The sequence below is a fragment of the Takifugu rubripes genome, chromosome 8, assembly GCF_901000725.2.
Source record: "Takifugu rubripes chromosome 8, fTakRub1.2, whole genome shotgun sequence".
NCBI classification, from domain to species: Eukaryota; Metazoa; Chordata; class Actinopteri; order Tetraodontiformes; family Tetraodontidae; genus Takifugu; species Takifugu rubripes.
Window position 1 is genome coordinate 8,090,210 of NC_042292.1, and position 21,493 is coordinate 8,111,702.

The 21,493-nt window shown below is 47.6% G+C and overlaps 4 protein-coding genes across 5 annotated transcripts; 3 read left to right on the top strand and 1 right to left on the bottom strand.

Annotated features, from left to right (window-relative positions):
* The first annotated feature begins 49 nt into the window (after positions 1-49).
* Positions 50-2,018, top strand: LOC101061115 (tyrosyl-DNA phosphodiesterase 2-like). Its single transcript, XM_003966647.3, has 6 exons — positions 50-209; positions 277-418; positions 793-887; positions 978-1,096; positions 1,169-1,339; positions 1,579-2,018. The coding sequence occupies exons 1-6, from the start codon at positions 182-184 to the stop codon at positions 1,858-1,860; spliced, it is 837 nt and encodes a 278-aa protein (XP_003966696.3). The 5' UTR covers positions 50-181; the 3' UTR covers positions 1,861-2,018.
* Positions 2,019-2,081: 63 nt separating this feature from the next.
* Positions 2,082-11,037, top strand: rpgrb (retinitis pigmentosa GTPase regulator b). 2 transcript variants are annotated; one of them, XM_011606354.2, is made up of 17 exons: positions 2,082-2,250; positions 3,032-3,157; positions 3,242-3,334; positions 3,670-3,732; positions 3,810-3,968; positions 4,061-4,210; positions 4,292-4,450; positions 4,527-4,682; positions 4,769-4,893; positions 4,984-5,175; positions 5,300-5,480; positions 5,587-5,681; positions 5,760-5,819; positions 9,509-9,646; positions 9,724-9,778; positions 9,864-9,982; positions 10,067-11,037. In XM_011606354.2, exons 1-17 carry the CDS (start codon positions 2,220-2,222, stop codon positions 10,286-10,288), a joined length of 2,124 nt encoding a protein of 707 aa, XP_011604656.1. In that variant the 5' UTR covers positions 2,082-2,219; the 3' UTR covers positions 10,289-11,037. The 2 variants fall into 2 exon arrangements, with proteins under 2 accessions (XP_011604656.1, XP_011604657.1); XM_011606355.2 differs by having other exon boundaries at positions 9,867-9,982.
* A 154-nt stretch (positions 11,038-11,191) lies between these two features.
* On the top strand, positions 11,192-12,751 carry LOC101079896 (dynein light chain Tctex-type 3-like). The gene is made up of 5 exons (XM_003966645.3): positions 11,192-11,354; positions 11,620-11,661; positions 11,965-12,088; positions 12,164-12,241; positions 12,417-12,751. Exons 1-5 carry the CDS (start codon positions 11,328-11,330, stop codon positions 12,485-12,487), a joined length of 342 nt encoding a protein of 113 aa, XP_003966694.1. The 5' UTR covers positions 11,192-11,327; the 3' UTR covers positions 12,488-12,751.
* Positions 12,752-12,753: 2 nt separating this feature from the next.
* cybb (cytochrome b-245, beta polypeptide (chronic granulomatous disease)) lies at positions 12,754-17,496 on the bottom strand. The gene is given in 13 exon segments (NM_001032732.1): positions 12,754-13,360; positions 13,466-13,590; positions 13,681-13,827; positions 13,901-14,063; positions 14,444-14,697; positions 14,773-14,865; positions 14,951-15,083; positions 15,154-15,335; positions 15,795-15,943; positions 16,223-16,307; positions 16,408-16,518; positions 17,034-17,126; positions 17,429-17,496. Coding segments are annotated over 13 exon segments (1,698 nt in total). The 5' UTR covers positions 17,474-17,496; the 3' UTR covers positions 12,754-13,242.
* Positions 17,497-21,493: the final 3,997 nt, after the last annotated feature.

Below are 21,493 nucleotides of genomic sequence, written 5' to 3' on the forward strand. Positions count from 1 at the left end.
TTGAAGACGTTCCTTATAGTCCGGAATTTACGGTATTATCGACCATGTCATGTGATTTGCTGAGAAAACGAAACTGGATTGAATTACACTCCAGGAATGATTCGAGGGATGAGTTGAGAGAGGTGGATTATTTCCAGAGGTCTCTTTCTATGCACACATCGGGGTCTCGTCTGGGCTTTTCATGGCGCAAGACCGCGGTGCTGAGACAAGTGAGTCAGAGTAACGGGTAAATCCCATTACGATTCAATAATGTAACAATGATTCCCGACAAAACAGCACAGAGGGACGTTGGCAGGGAGGATGACGAAGGAGAAACAGACACGCCGTCCAAGCTGTCCCTGATCAGCTGGAACATTGATGGGCTTGACGGAGAGAAACAGCCTGAAAGAGCGAGAGGTCTCTGCTCATGTTTAACGTCGTAAGTTGATCACAACCAACATGCTTGTGACCATGAAAACACACAGTATTCACATTTTACCGTAGCGCCTTCACAGAGGGTTAAAAATACCCTTATTACTTCATAATAACTACTACTACTACGATCATCATCATCACAGCTATTTTAATAGGAATAGCGAGCGTTAAAGGTCCAATTTGCTTGAATAACTCTGTCCTATGTAGTTTAATTAACGAAATATGATACGTATAGTTAGACCTTGTTCATAACATTAAAATGTAAGTCCGGTGTTTTGTTTCACTGAGCAATAAGACATTTCTGTCATTTTTACTGCAGGTCCCCTGTGATCCAGCATGATTATTATGGCTTGTTAAACTTGGTTTACTGTTGTACAGATACTCTGCTGATGTGGTGTTACTTCAGGAGCTCGTCCCACCTTATTGCCGCTTCCTGAAGAACCGACTGTCAACCGCCTACACCTTTATTGAAGGTGGATAAAAGACAGATGGAGGAGACTTCTGCTTGAATTTGTTCTTTCTTTCTCATGCGCCTCATTAATTTTTTTGCTCATGCTGATCAGGTGGAAAAGAAGGTTACTATACAGCGATGTTGCTTAAGAAATCTCGCATAACATTGCTGGACTGGAAGATCATCGCCTTTCCAACCACGAGAATGGCGAGGAACCTTCTTGTTGCTCAGGTTTGTTCACAGACACGAGACTCAAGATTGTTTTAATCCCTGCAAAACCAGAAATCTCTAATGTATACTCAGGTGCTGTTCAAAGGCCAGAAACTTTGTCTGATGACTTCCCATTTGGAGAGCTGCAAACCCCATGCGGGAGAGCGGATGCGACAGCTACAGCTGCTTCTGAAGAAGATGACTGAGGTGCCTGATGATGTCAACATCCTGTTTGGAGGAGACACTAACCTGAGAGATGCAGAGGTTTGTTTTAGATCACCTGGTCCTCTCACTTCAACATCAAGTCGTCATGAAGGAAGACCGTCACGGATTAGAGTTTTATTAGAATTAGATTTGGATGAAAAAAAAGTATGTTTGTCTGTTTTTGGAATTGGAAAATTCCTGCCTTGTTTATAATACCGTAACAGTTTGTTTGCTTGTATAATCAGGCATTGGTGATCATGCTGTAATATTTAATTACATGACAACTTTTATCTGTTCAGGTAGCACGCGTGGGCCTTCCAATCTGTATACATGATGTCTGGGAACAGCTGGGAGAGCCGGAAGATTGTCGCTACACATGGGACACTCTGACCAACACCAATAAGGATGTGGATTTCATCTGTCGTATCCGCTTTGACCGTCTCTACCTGAGGCAGTCTGCTAAAGATGGCATCCCTCAGTTGAAAGCTGATAGCATGGCTCTGTTAGGACTGGAGAAGTTGGAGTGTAAACGCTACATCAGTGATCACTGGGGGATCTACTGCAAGTTCAGCACTGAGTAGAAGTGCATAACAAAAAAAGCCCAGAGCCTCAAAACCTTAAACACTAAATTAAAGGATAGTTTAAATCCCATTGGCTCAATCAATCAATCAATCAATCAATCAATCTTTATTTACAAGAATGCAATTGTCCAAAAATGTATGAATAAACACTAAAGTAAGTTTGTTTTTGTTTTTCTTTATTTGGCGATTCAAAAAGCAGCCGTTTCTGTCGAAGAGCGCGCGTGTCTCTTTAACAATCACGTGATCGCCGTCGTAACCTAGGAGACGTTTTGTTTACATCCGGGTTGTCAGACTCGAAAAGAAGAGGGGCAGCAGCACGCCCCCGACACCGCAGCAAAGCGGATTAAAGTCCCGCAGAGATGGCAGGGGAGGCTGAAGACGAGATTCCAGGTGTATAGAGACATCTAGTTACACTTTTCATGCTTTCGGAATGAATAACTGTTCATCTGAATGTTGCTTTTCGAAGCAAATTAGAGGAACCGGGAGTTTATTTTAGCGTCTTTAGCTTGTTAGCTAAACGAAATTTTATTTAAGTAACGACTTCCCCGTCGCGCTGACATTTTTCTCTAAATTTTAATTTCCCGTCTCAGGGGTGGTTTATTTTCTTATCTCAATTCTGTTTTCGTGTAAATATTTTAGATTCGCTTTGTATTTGGAAACGTAATATTTTATAGTTCAGTCGAAGCCGTGTGAGGCAAATTTTGAAAATAATATCACGGTATTTGAAGCACCTTATTAATAATTTCAGCTAAGTTTTCTGTTTCTGCTGCAGTTCTTTATTGAATGAATTTGTCAGCTGCAAACTATGGATTAAGCCAAATTGTAATTCATTCAAAACAAATTTATTTGTGATGCTATATTCAACTTTTACTTGTAATACTTGTTGCTTTTACCTCCCTCTTGCAGCTCATGAACATTGATTTAATCATCACCATCTTACAAAAATGCTTAGAATGTGTCAAATATGAAAGTTCCACTTTTTAAAAATGTATTTTGTATATTTTTTGGTGGCTGGACTTTTCTTTCTTTCCGCCCCCAAATATACTCAGTTTATAGATTTTTATGTTATCGTGACCATTTTTAATTAAGTGATTGATAGTCTGATGATTGTATTTAATGGTCAAATTTGTAAAGGTTGTTGACCGTTTGCTTTTTCTTGTTTTTTCAACAGAAACTGGAGCTGTTTTCACTTTTGGAAAGAGCAAATTTGCTGACAACATCCCCAGCAAATTCTGGCTAAAAAATGACGTTCCGTTAAAAATAGCCTGTGGTGACGAGCATACCGCCTTAATAACAAGTAACAGATTTTTAAAATGTGTTTTCTCTCATTCTTTTCTGCCTATGGTGTGATTTTCTGCTAAAGAGAGATTACGTTTTGCAGAAAACGGGCGACTGTTCATGTTTGGCAGCAACAACTGGGGTCAGCTGGGTCTGGGATCCAAAAGGACTGTGAACAAGCCTACTTGTGTCAAAGGTCAGCCTTTAAATAGCTCTCCGTTTCTAAAAGTAGTGCCAGAAAAAGATGGCATCATCTTGAAGTGCTGCCACTCACAGCTGATCTCAGCATCCTGTGAACATCAGCATCACCATTTATTTAGTCTGTATCCTGCTTCATGTGGGAGATTAGAGGTGAGTTGGGAAAGGAGAATCTGAGACATGAGTTCCCAACATAATCCTGTTCTGGAAGACCCATAATCTGATCTAATCTAGAGAGGGCTGGTGCAGAAGAACCGTCCAGAACCAGACCCTGTCCAACACAGCTGAATGTTGTGTTAAACTCTTTGTTAATTCATGTTTTTATGTCTCCAGCTCTGAAAACTGAGAAGGTTCTCCTGGTGGCCTGTGGACGGAACCACACTCTCATCTGCACTGGTCAGAATAGGAATCTGCAGCCCTGGACGCAGGTTTGACGCAGGCTGGGGTGCTGATTTTTGTTTCCCATCTCACAGCTCAGGGAAAAGTGTTTTCCAGCGGCGGGAACAGTGAGGGTCAGCTGGGCCTCGGAGACTGTGAGGAGAGGACGACTTTCCAAAGAATTCACGCCTTTGATTCACTCGGACCTGTCAAAATGCTTGCAGCTGGTTCAAACACCTCTGCTGCCCTCACAGGTGACGTTTCAGCCGTTTTATTAAATGTTAATGAATCATGTTTTCAGTATTGGAAATAAATGAATGAAGAATGGGGACACATTTTATTCCAGAGAGTGGGAAACTGTTCATGTGGGGCGACAACACAGAAGGTCAGATTGGTCTGGCGAAGGAAAGCCACGCCCCCTCGCCACAGGAAGTCGATGTGGGAGGACCAATCAGCTGGGTGTCCTGTGGTTACTACCATTCTGCCTTTGTGACGGGTGAGGCTTGTTGGCAGCATTTCAGGGTTTATCTCGATTGTTTTCTGGAGGGTGAAAGTGTGTTGTGGGCTGTGCTGACAGCTGATGGCGCTCTTTACACCTTTGGAGAGTGTGACAGCGGAAAACTGGGTCTGACCACAGAGCAGCTGCCTCGGCACCGCGTCCCTCAGATGGTGAAGAGCATCAAAGAGCCGGTGACGCAGGTGGCGTGTGGCGGCGGACACACGGTGGCGCTGACAGGTAGAAGGCGTTGTCCCGGCAACATCCCAGACGTGACTGCGACTCTCTTTTATGGTCTGGGTTTCTCTGTTTTCAGAGGAGCGGCTGTTCACTTTTGGTCTAGGTCAGTTCGGACAGCTGGGCCACGGGACGTTCATCTTCGAGTCGCGGCTGCCCAGGCCCGTGGAGCACTTTAAAAAAGGACGAGTCTGTCAGGTGGCGTGTGGAGAAAACCACACAGCTGTCATCACGGGTAAATACTGCGGCGAACACGAGCCCGCCTGTCCTCAAAGGCCTGCGTTTGCTGCGCTCTGAAGATGTGGAATGTGTCTGTTGAAGATGGCGGACTGCTGTACACGTTTGGAGACGGGCGACACGGTAAACTGGGACTGGGAGAGGAAAACTTCACCAACCAGTTCAAACCCACTGTGTGCTCGCGGTTCCTGAAGTATGGCGTTCAGGCGGTGGGTGTTTCACATATGCGGAATATTTTAAATTTAGATTTTGCAGACTATCTTTTTTAAAAAAATGGAAGCTTGGCTCTGGTTCTTCAGGCTACATGCGGCGGCTGCCACATGGTGGTGCTGGCCCGGCCGAGGGATGGGGACGGCGGAGACGTGACGCTGGAGGAAGACGATGTGATTGAATACGTCCTAGAGAAGCCGTACGGGGAGGTGCTGGGATGCACGCTGGATTCTTCCACGCTGAACAGGAGCCTCTCCGCACGGGTCCGCAGGCGCGAGAGGGTGCGTGTCGAATTCATCTCTGACTCCGTTTACATCATTAGCAAAGAATTAAAAGACTGGAATCAGATCAGTTATTCCATAAAAAGAGGTCTGTGGCGCCCACATGACTCGGCTTCTCCTTCAGGAGAGATCCCCGGACCAGTTTGGCGCCATGTTCTGCACACTACCCACCATGACGCCCGGCTACCTCCACCCGCCCCTGTCCGTCCCCGGCCACGCCACCCTGCCCAGAGCGTCTGAGCTCACCCACAGGAAGCTTCCCAACGGCCTTGAGCGCCACGGGAGCACGGGCTCCAACCTGCAGGGTACCTACCTCACCTCCACGTTCCTGTGCCACATCTGTTTTTACAAGAGGAAAATAGACGGGCAAAGCGTGAAACCTGTCCCTCCTCCTTTTTTCTACTTCGTCAGAGCAGGCAGGAGACGACCCGGGCAGTGTTGTGGAGAGCCTGACAGACGCCGACAGCGTTAAAGGCCTGGGGGAAACCACAGATTTCCTCAACATGGTGAGAGAGAACGGAAGACGGCCTGATTACACCTGTGAATTGAGCAAAGTTTACAAAGTTTTTAATTCATCCTGACAGACACACGTGATGCAGCTGGACCCTGTTGAGAAAACACTGACACTGACTCCAGTGCAGAAGGTAAGACATTTCTCACAGCACTCAGGCTGATTTCCCACCTTTCCCCTCAACCTCTTCCTGGTTACACGAAGCTTCGTCGTGAGGTTGATCTCTGAGGTCGTTCCCGCTGTCTGTGAAATCTCAAGCTTCTCTCATTTAGAGAGGTTGATCCTTGCTAACCACAGGTGTTAAAACCTAAAAGCAGCCGCTAAATCCAACATCATCATTTAGCATTCGAGCTAGTGAGAGAAAACCGACCCCAGGCACCACCTCGATGAGGACGTTGGGGAGATTTGTGAACATTTCCCATAATTCTGATTTTTCTACTGTCATTTTCATGTTTCACTCCTCTAATGCATGCCTCTCTTTCATCTTCTTCCTGCTTTCTCATGCCGGGGGTAGAGGAAGGGTAAGAATGGTAAGACCAATAGAGAGCAGAAAGAAAACCAAAAAACTGAGAGACTCCCGAAGCAGAGCAGTTTCTCCTCCACTTCCCCGTCTCACAAGAGTGGCAGCGCCGGGAGGGAGCTTTTGAGACACCACAGTTCTCGTTCCCTCGGCTCTCAGAGGCAAAAAACCAGCGGCCAGAACAAAGAGAACCTGATCCTGGCTGTGGAGCAGCTGCAGAGGATCCACAGGAAAAACAAAACTCACGTAGAGAACGATGAGAAGGCAGATTCTCAGCAGCAGCTCAGGCCAGCCGAAGGGAAACAGCAGCTGACAGAGGTTGGCAGGAGACCCGAGGCCGCTGCGTCTGAGTCTGCGGCTGCAAAAGTAAAGCAAGTGCAGCAGAAACGTGCTAAAAGCAAGGTCATAGTTGTGAGGAGTGCAGGACTTAGCTCGCCAGCTAAAGCCACTGACTCGCCTGGGTTTCATCTAAGCGATGCGTTGAATGAGGAGCGCACAAAGAGCACTGAGAGGGAAAAGCAGCCAGACGCTCCCAGGATCATCCACACTTCTAAAAAGTCAAAAAATGACAAAAACAAAAGAGTGCTGCAAGATAGGAAACAGCCTGAGGAAAAGCAAGAAACGTCAAACGTTAGCTTGCTGGCTGGAGCTGCTTCTGTCGCAGCGGCAGCGGCGCTCATGCATGAAGGGTCCGGAAGGTTGTTCAAGTCTTCGTCTCCGTCTGAGGACAGCCAGAGTGTCCTCAGAGCCCAGAGTGAAGAATCCGAAGCCCACGGTGCCAGTTTTAGCAACAAATCTGCAGTTAGCATCAACATCCAACCTCCAGCGAGTCCCAGCGAGACAGAAGGAAGTCAGGATAAAAGCGAGTCCGTCACGGCCAATGAGGCAGATGAGAAGGAAAGCATACAGGGCACAGAGGAGGAGGAGGAGAAGGAGGAGGAGGAGGAGGAGGAAGAGAAGGAGGATCAGAAGGAAGAACAGAAAACCAGTGCAGATGTTAGCGAGGAAGAGGAGGAAAATGTCACTCAGAGTTCCGATAAAGCAAGCGATGAAGAAAAAGAAGGGGACAGTGACACTCTTCATCCAGAAGATGAGTCACAGTCTGATGTAGAGGATGAGGAGGAAGGTGAAAGCAGATCTGAAGGGGAAGAGGAGGAGGAGGAGGAAGAGGAAGAGGAGGAGGAGCGAAGCAGTACAGCAGAAAGTGAAAGTGAAGATGAAAAAAAGGGAGAGAGAAAAGAAAGAGATGTAGAAGAAGAGGAGGGGGAAAGTGAGGTGGAGGAAAGTGAGGAAGGGTCAGATCATGAGAGTGAGAGGAAAAAAGCCTCTGAAAGTGAGGAAGAGGGTGAGGAAGAAGAGGCAGATTCATTAAGTGAAGAGGAAGAGGGTGACAGCAAGTCTGATGCTGAAGAAAGTGATGCAGAGAGTGAGACAGAGGGAGAGGGAGCTGAGGAAGAGCAGAGCAGCACTGAAAAAGAAGGAGAGAGTAATGAGGAAGAGCAGAGCAGCACTGAAAAAGAAGGAGAGAGTAATGAGGAAGAGCAGAGCAGCACTGAAAAAGAAGAGAGTAATGAGGAAGAGCAGAGCAGCACTGAAAAAGAAGGAGAGAGTAATGAGGAAGAGCAGAGCAGCACTGAAAAAGAAGAGAGTAATGAGGAAGAGCAGAGCAGCACTGAAAAAGAAGGAGAGAGTAATGAGGAAGAGCAGAGCAGCACTGAAAAAGAAGAGAGTAATGAGGAAGAGCAGAGCAGCACTGAAAAAGAAGAAGAGAGTAATGAGGAAGAGCAGAGCAGCACTGAAAAAGAAGAAGAGAGTAATGAGGAAGAAGAGGAGGAGGAAGAGAGTGAAAGTAATGAAGAAGAAAGTGAAGAAGAGGATCAGAAAGATGAGGAAGAAGAAGAGACTGGTGAAGAGGACGAAGAGGAAGAGGAGGAATCTGAAGAACAAAATCAAGAAGAGGAGGCTGAGGAAGAAGAGGATGGAGAAACTGATGTGCAGGAAGAGGAGGAAGAAGAGGAGGAGACTGAAAAAGAAGAGGAGGATGAAGAGGAAGAAACTGAAAAAGAAGAGGAAGATGAAGAAGAAGAAACTGATAGAGTAGAGGAGGAAGAAGATGCAGAAGAGAATGAGGAAGAGGAAGAAGAAGAGAGTAACAGTGAGGAAGATGAAGAGAGCGACGGTGAGGAAGAGGAGGATGAAGAGAGTGACAGTGAGGAAGATGAGGAAGAAGAGAGTGAGAGCGAGGAAGAGGAAGGTGAAGAGAGTGAGAGCGAGGAAGAGGAAGGTGAAGAGAGTGAGAGCGAGGAAGAGGAAGGTGAAGAGAGTGACAGAGAGGAAGATGAGGAAGAAGAGAGTGACATTGAGGAAGAGGAGGAGATAAAGAAAAAAAAGCGTCCTGTCAAACTTGGGCGGCAGCACAGGTCAGGGGTCAAAGGTCAGGCAGCAGAACCTAAGGAGTTCTGGGGTGACGTGTTGCCTCAATACCTCAACCTGAAATAAGACAAATGCCGTTTATTCCTGTCCCAGTGGAGCCAGTCAGCCCATCACTGGTTCCTCTGGAAGGTTTGAACGCCTCCGATCAGGGTCATGTGACCCGTCCGATCAGGGTCATGTGACCCGTCCGATCAGGGTCATGTGACCCGTCCGATCAGGGTCCATCCCTCACGGTGCCTGTCCCACTTTGTGCTCCTCCAGAACTGCTTTTCTGTGTGTTCAGTCATTTACTTGAAGGTTTTGTCCCGATTTATTTGTTCATGTTTCTCCTGTTTCATTCAAACGTTGTTGACGTTTGTGTTTTTATTTCTGTTCTTGCTGTTTTTGTTTCAAAGGTCAGTTTTCTCCTCTTGGCTCTTTGACATAAAAGAATAAAACCTTCTTTTTTATGCTGCATTTGAAAAAGGTGGTTTTTCTGTCGTTTGAACACCTCGACTCTGGGAACCACAGAGGTAGAGGAACCTTATTTCTCTGCCAGATGGTTCTGTTCTGTTCTGTTCTGTTCTGTTCTGTTCTGTTCTGTTCTGTTCTGTTCTGTTCTGTTCAGTCCCACTAACTGGGCTCTTGTAAGCTGCTTGTTGATTGGACGGTTTCTCTCAGGTGGGTTCTGTTTTCCGTCTTTTCAGTCGTCCCGTTGTCCTGTAACTCCTGAAATGTTCCCCGTCCACCAAACGTCTGTTTGTTCTGTTGCTGTTTCCTGTTTGTTTCCACCTTCGTTCATCTCCTTCTCCTTTATTTCAAACCTTCCTATTTTGTGGTTTTGATCGGGTTATTTCCCTTCTGCTCTAAAGTCCGCTGTTTCCTTTCAGGATTTGACAAATGTGTTGACACCTGGAGACGAAGACAAAGCCGAGGAAGAGGAGGACACCGATGGTGAGGAAGAAGAGGAGGAGGAGGAAGAGGAGGACACGTCCTTGGAAGTGAAGCCAGCAGGAGACCAGAGTCCTGTCAGTCGATTGGCCGTCCTCGGAGCTTTTATTGATTATTGCTCTTCCTGCTAACCTGTAACATCGGATCTTTCCAGAAACCCAACCAGATGAAAGAATCTGAACCTGACGGAGAGCAGAAACGTGATGGAGGTCTGTCCAAAACAGGTTTTTATCAAAGTAAAAGAGCCGAAATCATTTAAAAAAGAAGAAAAGCAGAAATATGTTTTGTCGACAGCAGCTGAAATAGCTGAGCAGCCTCGAACAACCGGTGAGGAGACGGGAAAAGACGGCAGCACACCAGCCAATGGGAAATCAGAGCGCAGCTCCAACAGCCAATCAGGAGCCGGCAAAAAGGTACGAGAGCTAAAAAGGGATTTCACAGTAGAGAATCGGAGGAGAAACCCTGGAAGGCTGCCCTAATCGCTGTCCACCGATCAGCTGTCGCTCTTCAGGCGGCTGTCCTTTAACAGGTCCAAGCAGAACAACAACACGGACCAAACCTCGGCGGAGGCGGCCGCCCGAGGGGACGCGTCCCTCCAGGAGGAGCCTCCCCCCGTCGCCGGGAGCGGCGCTGCAGAAAAACACAAAGAAGGAGCTCCGCAGCAGCCTGTGTCCCCTGGAGTTCGCGGCCCTCGCTCAGGAACCTGCAGCGTCCTGTGATCCTGGGACCAGAACCCCCCGGGGGGCACAAGCTGCGGTTCAGTGTTACAGAACATTTTCCTTGGAGTCACTTCACTGAAATCAGTCGTGTGTTGCCTCCTCTTCACTGGATCTCTGCTGACTGCGATGACGCCAGGCAGATGCTCATCGCATGTGTGAAGGGACACGTGTGTTTTCAGGGAAGCTTCACTTGCATTACCAGCAGTTCCCTTCGGGGCCGGTGCTGTTTTTAATGTAGATCACGTCCCACGTTTGATGTTGAGAGCGCACCTCACTGTCACTGTGAGCCATCCCCGTACAAATGATCATCTCTTCATTTATGTTCACGGTGACTGTTTTTTAAACTGTTCGAGGGTTTTAAAGTGAAGCTTGATTATCTGTCCTTATTATGATGTCATCTTATAACTCCCTCAGCCACGGTTAGTGATGTACAGCTGAGCCTCCTCCTCCACCAGTATGACCTGTACAACCATGTTGGTGGTTGGGTTTTACCTTTGAACTATAACTGTTTTCTTGTTGGCCATGATGCTTGTGTGTGTGTGTGTGTGTGTGTGTGTGTGTGTGTGTGTGAGAGAGAGAGAGAGAGAGAGGATGAGATTACCTTATTTATTGTGACGTGAGCACTGTTGCACTTTTTGATGTGATTTGTATCAGTTTTCCCAGCTTTTTATTCTGACAGATAATCTCATTGCTATTAATGTCAAATGTTGGGATATAAATAAAACATTTTGATACGAAGCTAAAGACCAGTCTAGTGTCTGGTATTCATTTTAAAACAAATAGTTTCATGTTGGCGAACGGATTGTTCCCAACATAAATTTTGTTTTTTCAGTGACGTTCTGAATGTTTCGGCCCGACAGCAACGGGGCTCCATGACAACATCCCACCAGCAGGCGGCGCCAGACGTGCATCCTGGCGCCCGTTTCTTCTTCGGTGGTTTTGCTTTGACAGCATTACCGGATTAGCTCTTCTGGAGCTGCGCAGTTATTTGTGTTTATTCATAAAAAAAACATCAAATATACTATCAATAGGAAAAAATATGGAGGAATATCATAACCCCAACGAGGTCTGTCTATACAATTTACATTTATTCATAAATTTACTGGTTTTAGGCACTTGTTTAGCCATTGCTCGCGTTTGTTCCACATCATAATAGAGACGATTGAGGCACTTTTTTTTTTACCGATAACATCCTTCATTCCATTTATTATATGTGCTTAATATTTTAAATTAAGAAGAATTCAGTCTCGTCCATAAACGCTTCTATTGTGCCGACAAAATCTGACTAATTCGCTTTTTGATCGCATTTGATCTGTGTTTCTGATTTTCAGGGCTCTTTTAACGCAGAAGAAGCCGATACCATCGTTAAAGAGGTAAGTTTAGCTTTTTAACGCCATCACTTTAGAGGGTTTGAGTCGCTAAATTCATCAATACGTGACTGGAACTGTTTAATTTTAGATGGTTTAATTATTCTGATACGGTTTGTTGAACTTCTGGAGAGATCTGGATTGTGTCAAAAACCAGCCAGGAAAACATAAATCCACAGTCGTGTCTGATTCCATGATAGAAAAACAAAGTGGTTGTTCTTTATTTCAGTCTCTCCAGGCTGAAACACAACCCAGTGACTCCCGCATGACTGCAGATGATCACTCTTTTATCTGTTGTTTTGGTCCCAGTGCATCGAGAACATCATCGGCGGCACCGACTACAGCCAGAACCAGGTGAACAAATGGACGGCCAGCATCGTGGAGCGCTGCCTCGCTCAGCTTGTCAAACAGGGCAAAGCCTACAAATACATCGGTAGGATGGCGTGAAACCGCCCTCGGGTGGAGTTTCAGGGTGGAGAAGTCAGACTCACCGTGTTTGTTCCGACAGTGACCTGCGCCGTCATGCAGAAAACCGGAGCGGGCCTCCACTCGGCCAACTCCTGCTACTGGGACACCAGCATGGACGGTAGGCGGCAGAGCGTGGCAAAATCTCTCTCAAGGGTTCAACGACACGTTGATTCATATGAACGTGAAAATGCTGCTAAACCGGAGAGTCTCGGGTTTCATTCTTGCGGCAAAAAGAGTTTAATGGAATATAAAGTGAATCATTTTGTGGTTCTTCCAAACACTTGTGCCTGCAGGTAGCTGTACTGTGCGGTGGGAAAACCGCACCATGTACTGCATCGTCAGCATGTTTGCGGTGGGCGTTTGATGGATCAAACCTTCCTGTGACCAGCAGGGGCCCCAAGTGCCAGGAGACTCCGTCAGAGAGCCGCGGTCTCCGGTGCTCAGTTGCATGTGAACGCCACCATCTCCCCAGATTTACTTTCTTTCATCGCCAAAGTGCTTCACCACTGTTTTTATTTATCACTTGCCAAACACGCCTCCATTTTCTTGATGTTATCACGTTAAAAAGCTTTTTTATATATATATATATACTCAAAGTGAAGAAAAATAAAACAGCGGTTAAATGGTTGATCACTTTGTTCAGACTTTTGTGGGCTTCTAAACTGCTGGAATTTATTTCCACTTAAATTTGTTTTGCTTGCTTTAAAAATAAACCCAGTTTAGCCAGTGAAAAGACGCAGCCAACAAAGGGAACATTGTCACAGTTGAGCGCCCTTCACATGACTGATCAGGCTGAAGACCTTGTGCACTCTTCTCAACACCGAGCAGTTGAAAAGCTGATCTGTCTGCAGAACTGGGTGGCCTCTCCACGGATTAAGACAAAACATGTTGAAAGCAGACAAGATCAACGTCTGGAGCTGTCAAAGACACTGTACATGGAGAAAAGGGTTCCTCTTTCTGAAGCAGAAAAAAGGAACTATGGGAAAATACTGATATATTTCCTCAGCCTTTGAGCAACAACGGATTGTTTGTGGTCAGAAGAGGTCAGCAACCGAAATATAAAGGAGACATCGTCTCAGTCTTTGTTGCCTCTTCCTGGTGGAGGCCTCGGTCGCGCCTTTAGAAATTCTCCTTGTTGAAGATGAACTTGACGTCGGCCTCGGAGTGAGACAGGCACTGCTTCTGCAGGGATTTCCCCAACTGAGGGGGGCCGCAGAGAAAGACCCCCACTTTCGATCTGTTGGTAACAAACACACCATCTTAGACAAGCATCAGGGTTCATGAGCCACCATGTGGCCCTGCGGACCTCCACCAGGCGTGCAGAAATAGGAAGAGTCCTCACCCCGGGTGTTTGGATGCAATATTGGTAAACTCATTGTCCCAGTTAGGCTTCCCATAAAGAGTCTTCTGTTTGAGGCCAGTTATCGGGTCGTTTTCTGCCTCGTGGTGAACGCGGAAGTGTGCTGCCTGACAGAGGAACAACAAGGTTCAACAGTCTGAAGGAGAGCCACAGCCTCTGTCTCTACGGAGGACGTGTGGGGGCAAAAACTCCGGTACCTCCTTCTCCTTCCACCTGGTGAGGTAGATGTTGTAGCTCAGGAAGTCCGTCATTCCCTTCTCCGTCATCTGACCCTCCAGAGACTGCAGCAGGTCCGCGAACCACTCGAAGGCCTCCGTCTCCGGACACAGCCAGTAGAAGTAGATCTGGGGGCACAAGAGTTGCTCGATCCGTCGTGTCGTCCATCAACTCAGAGGACTTTCAAGGCGGCCGGTTTACCTTCTTGGTGAAGACCTCCTGGTTGTTCTGGATGTGTTTGTACCACACTGACTTGAGGATTGATGCAAAAGGCGTCACGCCGATCCCGGCGCCCACCAGCATTACCACCTCGTAACGGAACACGTCCTCACTGGCTGTACCAAAGGGTCCGTCAATGGCCACTCTGCAAAAGTAGCAACAACAGGAAGTAACTCCCGCCACCATCAAAGACTCCACAAGACCTGCCAGCACCCTTTATACTCTTATATAAACTCTCCTTGAATCATCTTTAGTCATGATAATGTTCAGCCATCCACACAAAGCTAAGCTTGTATTAATTTCTACTGGTGCCGCTCAAGGTCATTTGGATCAAATCCGAAATGAAGCCTTCGGTATTTCTTCGCCTGTGACGACAACAGGGAAATGCTGCTGTTCGATCAGCGGCAGAATAGAAACGGCATGATGACTTCTCACCATCTTCTCAAAGAAAGGAGGAAAATGTTGCAATCATCAACAATAGCAGGCTATTACAGACAAAAGAGCTTTTTCATAGCATTGACGCACTTGGGCAGCTTCCAGGCCTCCTGAGGCTCGCTTTTGTCTCCGCCGCAGGCCTCATACAGCGCCTGTGTCCAGTCCCCGACGATGCGGATGTGGGCGCTGAAGTAGTCCTCCTCGGGCGCAGAGGTCAGGGTGAAGGGATGCCACTCCAGTCTGGAAACCGACGGGCACTGGATGAAGACGTACTGGCCCACCTCCATACGGAAGCCTTTCCTCTTCATCTGCAGCTCCAGGGTTTTAGACGGATGCATCACCACCTGGGGGACAGGGGGGCGCCATCAGAGACCCAACAAGCAAAGGCCTGCTAGCATCCTTTTTACGCTGGTACCCACCTTGGTAATAACCACCTTCTGGTGGGATCGATAGAAACGAACGAGCCTTTCGCACACGTAGAGGATCATGGGACCCACCACCCACTTCCACGTCTGGAGGAAATAAAATTAAGGCATGAGACAGATCGCACAATCACCTGATTGGTTGAAACGTCCGCTGTGGTATTTCCCAGCTCACCATTGGTGGATTTCCAGCAAATTCTGGTACGGCACAGTTGGACCCGTTCCTACCCCAGTCCTCAAACTGGTCAGCACACACCGTGGGGTCGTTGGACTTCAGGCTAGCAGGCGTCTGCCCTCGTACGATCCGACTGCAGAGTCAGCAAGTTAGCATTTGGACCCCGTAGACAGGCCATTCTTTTGCATTCTGAGCCCGCCTACCCAAAACCGTGCAGCACGAGTCCGATGAAGAAGATGATGAAGAGATGGTGGGTGTACCAGAACACCTCGAAGTACGACCGGCGGATGACCTCCATGGACGAGGTGATGATGAGGATGAGCGCTAGCGTGATGGCCACGCCTGTCAGGCCCGCGATGGTGGTGAACATGACGATGGTCGGATTCTGCAACGATTTCCATTTACAACGTTCAGTTCAAATCAGTTTCTGGTCAGAAGCGTCTCTGTTTCTGACATTTATTGGCCAATTTCCTCCCTCCACCCCGCAGCTGTTGTCATAGTTCCTGTTTGTAACATACGTAACGTCAGAAATAAATCTTAAATGGCACCAGGGTGTGTGTGTGTGTGTGTGTGTGGGGGGGGGGGGGGGGGGTCACTGAAGGGTTCGACAAGTCTGATGAACTTATAGCTGCAGAAAAACGGTTTGACTGTAGCCTGAACATCACGTTTTACACTCTCAAAGAGGAAGTTTTCCTGAAATAGCAAAATATCCAAAGACAAAAACCACGAAAGAGGACGTTTGTGGGATGAAGCAAAACTTCCCCACTTACACAATCTGAGTTTGACAACTTTGGATCCCTGAGACCAGGAACAACAACAGGAAGTATAACGTTCGATATTTCACCGTCTCGTTTGTCCGAATGGGGTTGAGGAAGGAGGCGTTGTCCCCGGTGCCGATCTCAGACAGGATGAAGGGCAGGTAGCTGCTGTTCCGATTGAGCTGTGCGTCCATGAAGAACTCAAAGTTAAACAAGTGTGCAACGATGTGCACGGCTACAGGAGGGGAAAACAGGGAGATCGTAGGTGACAAAGTGTCTTAAGCTCGTAAAAATAAACAACTGTGATGCTGTGAAACAACATTTTGGGGTCTTTATAACTTTATGATCCTCAGTGAAGTTAAAAGGGAGGCTAAAAAAATACCACTGACTTCTGATGGAGTGGGGAAAAAAACCCCACGAAACATCGAAAACTGTCCCGCAAGGTCACGTCTTTGCCTCCCTTTCTTTTCCCTGATATTCAGACCTCAGAACTGCTGTCCACCGTGCTTCCTACCTGTGTGGAAGGCGATCATGTAGGCCACCAGCTTGTGGAAGGTGATGTTCCGATCCAGCTGACGGGCTGCTGTCCGGCTGCAGCACTGAAAAAGAAGAAGACAGCAAATTCAGTCGCGCACAAACAAGCTCGAGCTCGACGGATAATTCGCCGACGTGCTTCTTGGGAGCGAGTTCTGATGATACCTGGATGGATCCACGGAGGAAGGAGAGGAGGTTTCTGCAGACTGGTAGCAGGATGAGCATGCAGTTAAAGTTGAGGCAGGCGGCCGGAGCTCTGGCCCAGGACAGAGCGTGCTGACGGGACCAGAAACACTCCGTTACTTCAGGAGGACAGAATATGGCACGGACGTAGCTGCTGGCGTCACTGGAAGCTCAGAGGATTAATAAACCTGGCTGAACAATAAATGAGCTGTTCTGCTGTTCTTTTGAGATTTATTTAAGTTTCACTTCTCTAACTTTTACGGTCACGTAAGGACGCGTTTGGTCACGACGGAAAGGTCAAAATAAGACATTCAATTAAGCATTTTTTTAAAACGGACAACATCAGCGGCCTTATCGCCCCACAGCTAAATTAAAAAGCTTCAGGTGGCAACATAATGACTTTGCTCTCCACATTCGAGTTGAGCGACATTTGTTCAGGTTCGGATGAGCTGCGCTGCACCTGCACAGCTGTGACTCAGATAGGAACAGGAAGTGAAAACAGCTGCATCCTTTTTCATTTACATCGAGGTTCCCTACGCCCTTCGGTTGAGTTCAAATCAATTTAAAAAACAAACGAAAGACGACTCAAAGGTGTGAAAAGGACTCACTCCGAGCAGGACCCTGGTGTAGAACCACCTATCCACCAGGAAGGCCATGTAGAAGTGGACGAAGAGGAAGGCGTTGATGCCCAACCACACCAGCTGGGAACCAGCAAACACAACTTTCACTTCTTTACATCCAAAACGTGACCCGTCTGTGTCTGAACGCTCAAATTTAAACAGCAATCGCATGTTTTTGCCTTTAACAGAACTGAAATGCCAAAAGAAAACTAACAACTGACAGAAGAGTTTTTCTTACATTTTCAGCTAATCAGCAAAATGTCCCCTGAACAACTGTTTTCTTTGCAAGCTTTATTTTGAGGACTGCTGACATAAATATGAAGGTGCGAGCAAAGATTTTTAAAGAAAATCCTGAATGGAGAGGAATGAAAAACCAAACTCACAATCACAAACGTGGAGAGTCCCTCGTTGGCAGCAAAGTTGCCCATGTCTGGAACAAGCTGAGGAGGTGACAGAGGAGGAGGCAGGAGGCAGTGGAGGAGAAGAGTGAAGGGCGGCTGAGCGGTTCAGCCTTTATCTGAGCAGAATAAGGAAGTGGTCCCGCAGGGCGGTCGCCACTGGGGCCGCTCTAGCCAGTCGAGGTGAGCGGTTTTATAGCAACCTGTTCTCCGAATGCGAATGCTTCACCTCTGGTGAGTACTGATGGAACTTCCAACCGTAATCTCAAAAAACACCCCTAAACATGGGTTAAGAGGAGAGTGCAAGTTGAATTTTAGACAGCAGTTCCTCATGCAGGGATGAAAACCAAGATGGGAACCTGCTTTGGTCAGCTTTTTATGCACTGGGGGGAAAAAACAACAACAAAAAAACGTTAGCAAGTCATAACCAAAAAAAAGGTTTTCCTGGTTATGTCCAGCTGCCGAGAATTAAAAATGATCCAAAAATGTATCACAGCACATCACGTGCAGGGTGTGAATTGTTAGCCAACAAAAGTTGGACGATAAATGATGAATTTTTGATGCCCAAACCAGGCTAGCTTACATGCTTCAACATTAGCAGCAGTGTTGGTCATTTGAGGAGCAACAATAACAAAATGAAGTCATCCTTTCAAATTCACACCACATTTTGGGGGCACAACAACTTCACACATGAACTCCTACAGTCCTAAAGTGATGACCCGGCCCCAGAACAGCACAGCACAGCACAGCACAGCACAGCACAGCACAGCACAGCACAGCACAGAACAGAACAGAACAGAACAGAAAAGAACAGCACAGAACAGAACAGAACAGAACAGAACAGAACAGAACAGAACAGAACAGAACAGAACAGAAAAGAACAGAACAGCACAGAACAGAACAGAACAGCACAGAACAGAACAGAACAGAACAGAACAGAACAGCACAGCACAGCACAGCACAGCACAGCACAGCACAGCACAGCACAGCACAGAACAGAACAGAACAGCACAGCACAGCACAGAACAGCAGCGGTGTTGGTACATTACTGCCACCCAGCGGCCAGTAGAGGTGCGACAGCTGCTGGAAGATTAAATGATTACTGCAGAGCTGATTCTTGTCGTGCTTCATTGCCTTTTACTCCCCGTTCAATAATAAAGTGGAATCAGCAACATAATTACAACGTTATATAAGTCAGACTGTCTAGTAAGCATGTTACGTAATCATAAAATGTTACATAATCAAAATAAGTAAGGACACAGAGCGACACTGGTGCCCCCCCTTTTGGAGTGTGTTGATGATTATTGTCCTCAGCACAAGTAATCAAATAAAAACTCCTAACCCTGACCCAGCCCTACATGCGGGGGCCATTTTCCCTGTGAGACCTCAAACAAAAATGAGTTTAAGGAAAGATTGCGTTCCCGATCCTCTGACCCGGTCAGTCGGACATTAATTGGCGATCTGAGGTGAGAAGAAAATATCTGGAAGATAAGATAAAATAATACATTGGTTTGCTGCAGTCCTGCTTTAGCATAACAACTGCAGTGACCTGTATTTTTGTATTGTATATTAACTGCATAGAAATTTGGAGGTAGACTAATTGGGCTCACATACACATGTGGGGCCTTGGAGGGCGTTGACCCAGCAGAAGGTGAGAGGTTTAATACCCACAGTTTATTTCTCGTGTTATTACTCTCAACCACATTCAGCGTGCTGTGATGGTGTTTAAGCGAACCTAAGGTGTTTCAGGAGGCTACAAATAGAAAGGAGGAAATGGTCATTTGTGGTCCACATACATGGTTGAACACTGATAACTCCAGCTAACAGAAGCTACATAATGTTGCTTTGTGAACATTCCATCCCTCAGGCGGTCGGTCATTTTGTTTTTGGACTGTAGCGTATTTTAAATAGATTTAAAAAACATTTTGCGGCTGGGTTTTGTGTTGCTTATTTTGACACAATAATAACTGAATCAAAAGTATTTGGTGTTTTATTTGGAACACATTTTTGGCTACAATATGCACGCGTTGGCTGGTTGTTTTGCTAATGCTAGCAGACAGCAGCAGCGCTGGCTAGCACCAGTGCATCAGTGGTGAACACTGGGCAGAAAGTGTTCGGAAACAAGCAGGCAGGCGGTCGCGTCCATGTGGGGAATGAATTATGCAGAGCAACAAGCAGCCTGACCGCTCAGACACGCAAAATACACATTTGCAGCACAATCGTGTCGCGTCGAGGAGCTTGTGATTTCACACAAACACTGAATTTGGACCACGACCACGACATTACACGAGGGGTAACGTCACACTTCCCTGCATGAAAATACTTTAAGTTTCACTTTGGGGTCGTGCGTCTTTATCCTCCTGACATTTCTTCCTTGTTTTCTCTGTTCGAAGGCTGAGACGTATGGGAGGAGGTCAGGTGAGGGGGGTCTCTGTGCCACATCAAAGGAGAGACGTGCGCACAATTCATCCTCAAAGACCTTCTGATGCGCCCTGCGAACGCGCTGGGTAAATTCCCGTTTGTCCTTTGGAGGGCGACGGCGGCGCCTTTTGGAAAATGTCAGATGTTGTCACTGTCCAAGAAAGCGCGCCGGGCGAAAGCAGCGAAAGTTGAAGCTCCGCCCACGAGGCGTGTAATTCAGATGAAAGGCCCTGGGATTTTCCCTCCTAATCTGGGATTAGAACCAAATCTGTTACGTTGTGACCCCATCGAACAATGAATGAATATGGAATCAGGAAAGGCGGCGGCGTTGTCACGCTTCTGTCCTGCCCACCCCCCACCCCACCCGAGCCTGGTCCCGCTCAGGGTTTCTTCCTGCTGCTGCTGACCCTCAGGGGTCAGACTCTGGGTCTCTGTGGATCAGGACAGACGCTGGATAAAGAACGTTTTATTCGATTTAACGCCAGCGATGGGAAGAGAACCAGATCCAGCAGGCGGACCTGGATCCTCCTCCAGCAGAACTGGGCCTCCAGATGAAAAATGCAGGAACACGAGGAAACGGTCCTAAAGAATTCTTCACCATAAATTTGTCATGGGGTTGTCAGGGTTTCCATCGCGGCCCCTGGCGGCCCCCGGCGGGCCCCGGCGGCCCCCGGCGGGCCCCGGAGGGCCCCGGCTCGGGAGCCTCTGGATGAATCATGCAGAGGACGATGCACTCTGGCTAATTTGAGTCAGGCCTGCTGGCCCCGGGGCCCGGGAGCGGCCACGCTGCTCCCATTGGTTCAGCAGCAGCAGCAGCAGCAGCAGACGCCCTCCAGCACAGAGGAAATCAAGCTGCTGCGCACTTTCATCTGGTTACGGCGTCACACGGCGCCTTGGTGGAGGTTCTCTGGTGGTCACGTGACAGCCACCGATCCAAACACAGGCCAGTGAGGTCAGGTTGGCATGCCGACGGCGATCCGTGCTGGTTCCCTCCAGGAGTGGACCCCTGGAACCCCTGGTTCCTCTGCAGGACCGCCATCGGGGGCTTTAGCTAGAACACTCGCCCGTGACGAGGTTCCACATGTTTATGGAGCTTAGAACCTTTTGCCGGAATCAGACATTAGGACGTAGGACGGCCCAGAGGGTTCTCACAGGGGTCCAGAAGCTCCTGGAACCTTCTCCGATGACATCAAGTTCATTCTGGAGCCACTAAGAACGCTGCTCCGATTCACCAGGACGGAACACAACAGTGTCATCAGCCTTCAGGCTGAGGGAGGAAACCCTGGAAACGAGTTTATGGTCTGGCCGTGTCTACAGGACCATTATTATGGATGCAGGCGGCCCAAGAACCAGAGTCTGTTCTGTTATACTCACACTGCGAGATGGAACCCAATCCATCAGGTCCCCAAACAGCTGAATTATGGCTGGAGCATTTCAGGGAACGCTCGATGATGACGTGCACAATGACTCCTCAGAGGCCCAGCAAAATCACTTGTTTGTTTGTTTGTTTGTTGTTGTTACGTTGCTCATAAAGTCTGAAGACAGAAGAAAAAAACCAAACAACTGGTTGGTGGGTGTCTGGGCTCTAAATGTCAAATATGACATGAGTCCAGGTGAGAGGGGCCACAG

Coding starts and splice junctions, on each gene's coding strand:
- LOC101061115 (XM_003966647.3), top strand. CDS start 182: ATGGCGCAAGACCGCGGTGCTGAGACAA. Junction 419..792: donor CTCTGCTCATGTTTAACGTC/GTAAGTTGATCA, acceptor ACTGTTGTACAG/ATACTCTGCTGATGTGGTGT. Junction 1,097..1,168: donor GGAACCTTCTTGTTGCTCAG/GTTTGTTCACAG, acceptor ATGTATACTCAG/GTGCTGTTCAAAGGCCAGAA.
- rpgrb (XM_011606354.2), top strand. CDS start 2,220: ATGGCAGGGGAGGCTGAAGACGAGATTCCAG. Junction 4,894..4,983: donor TGAAGTATGGCGTTCAGGCG/GTGGGTGTTTCA, acceptor CTGGTTCTTCAG/GCTACATGCGGCGGCTGCCA. Junction 5,481..5,586: donor CACGGGCTCCAACCTGCAGG/GTACCTACCTCA, acceptor CTACTTCGTCAG/AGCAGGCAGGAGACGACCCG.
- LOC101079896 (XM_003966645.3), top strand. CDS start 11,328: ATGGAGGAATATCATAACCCCAACGAG. Junction 12,089..12,163: donor CAAAGCCTACAAATACATCG/GTAGGATGGCGT, acceptor TTGTTCCGACAG/TGACCTGCGCCGTCATGCAG. Junction 12,242..12,416: donor CTGGGACACCAGCATGGACG/GTAGGCGGCAGA, acceptor TTGTGCCTGCAG/GTAGCTGTACTGTGCGGTGG.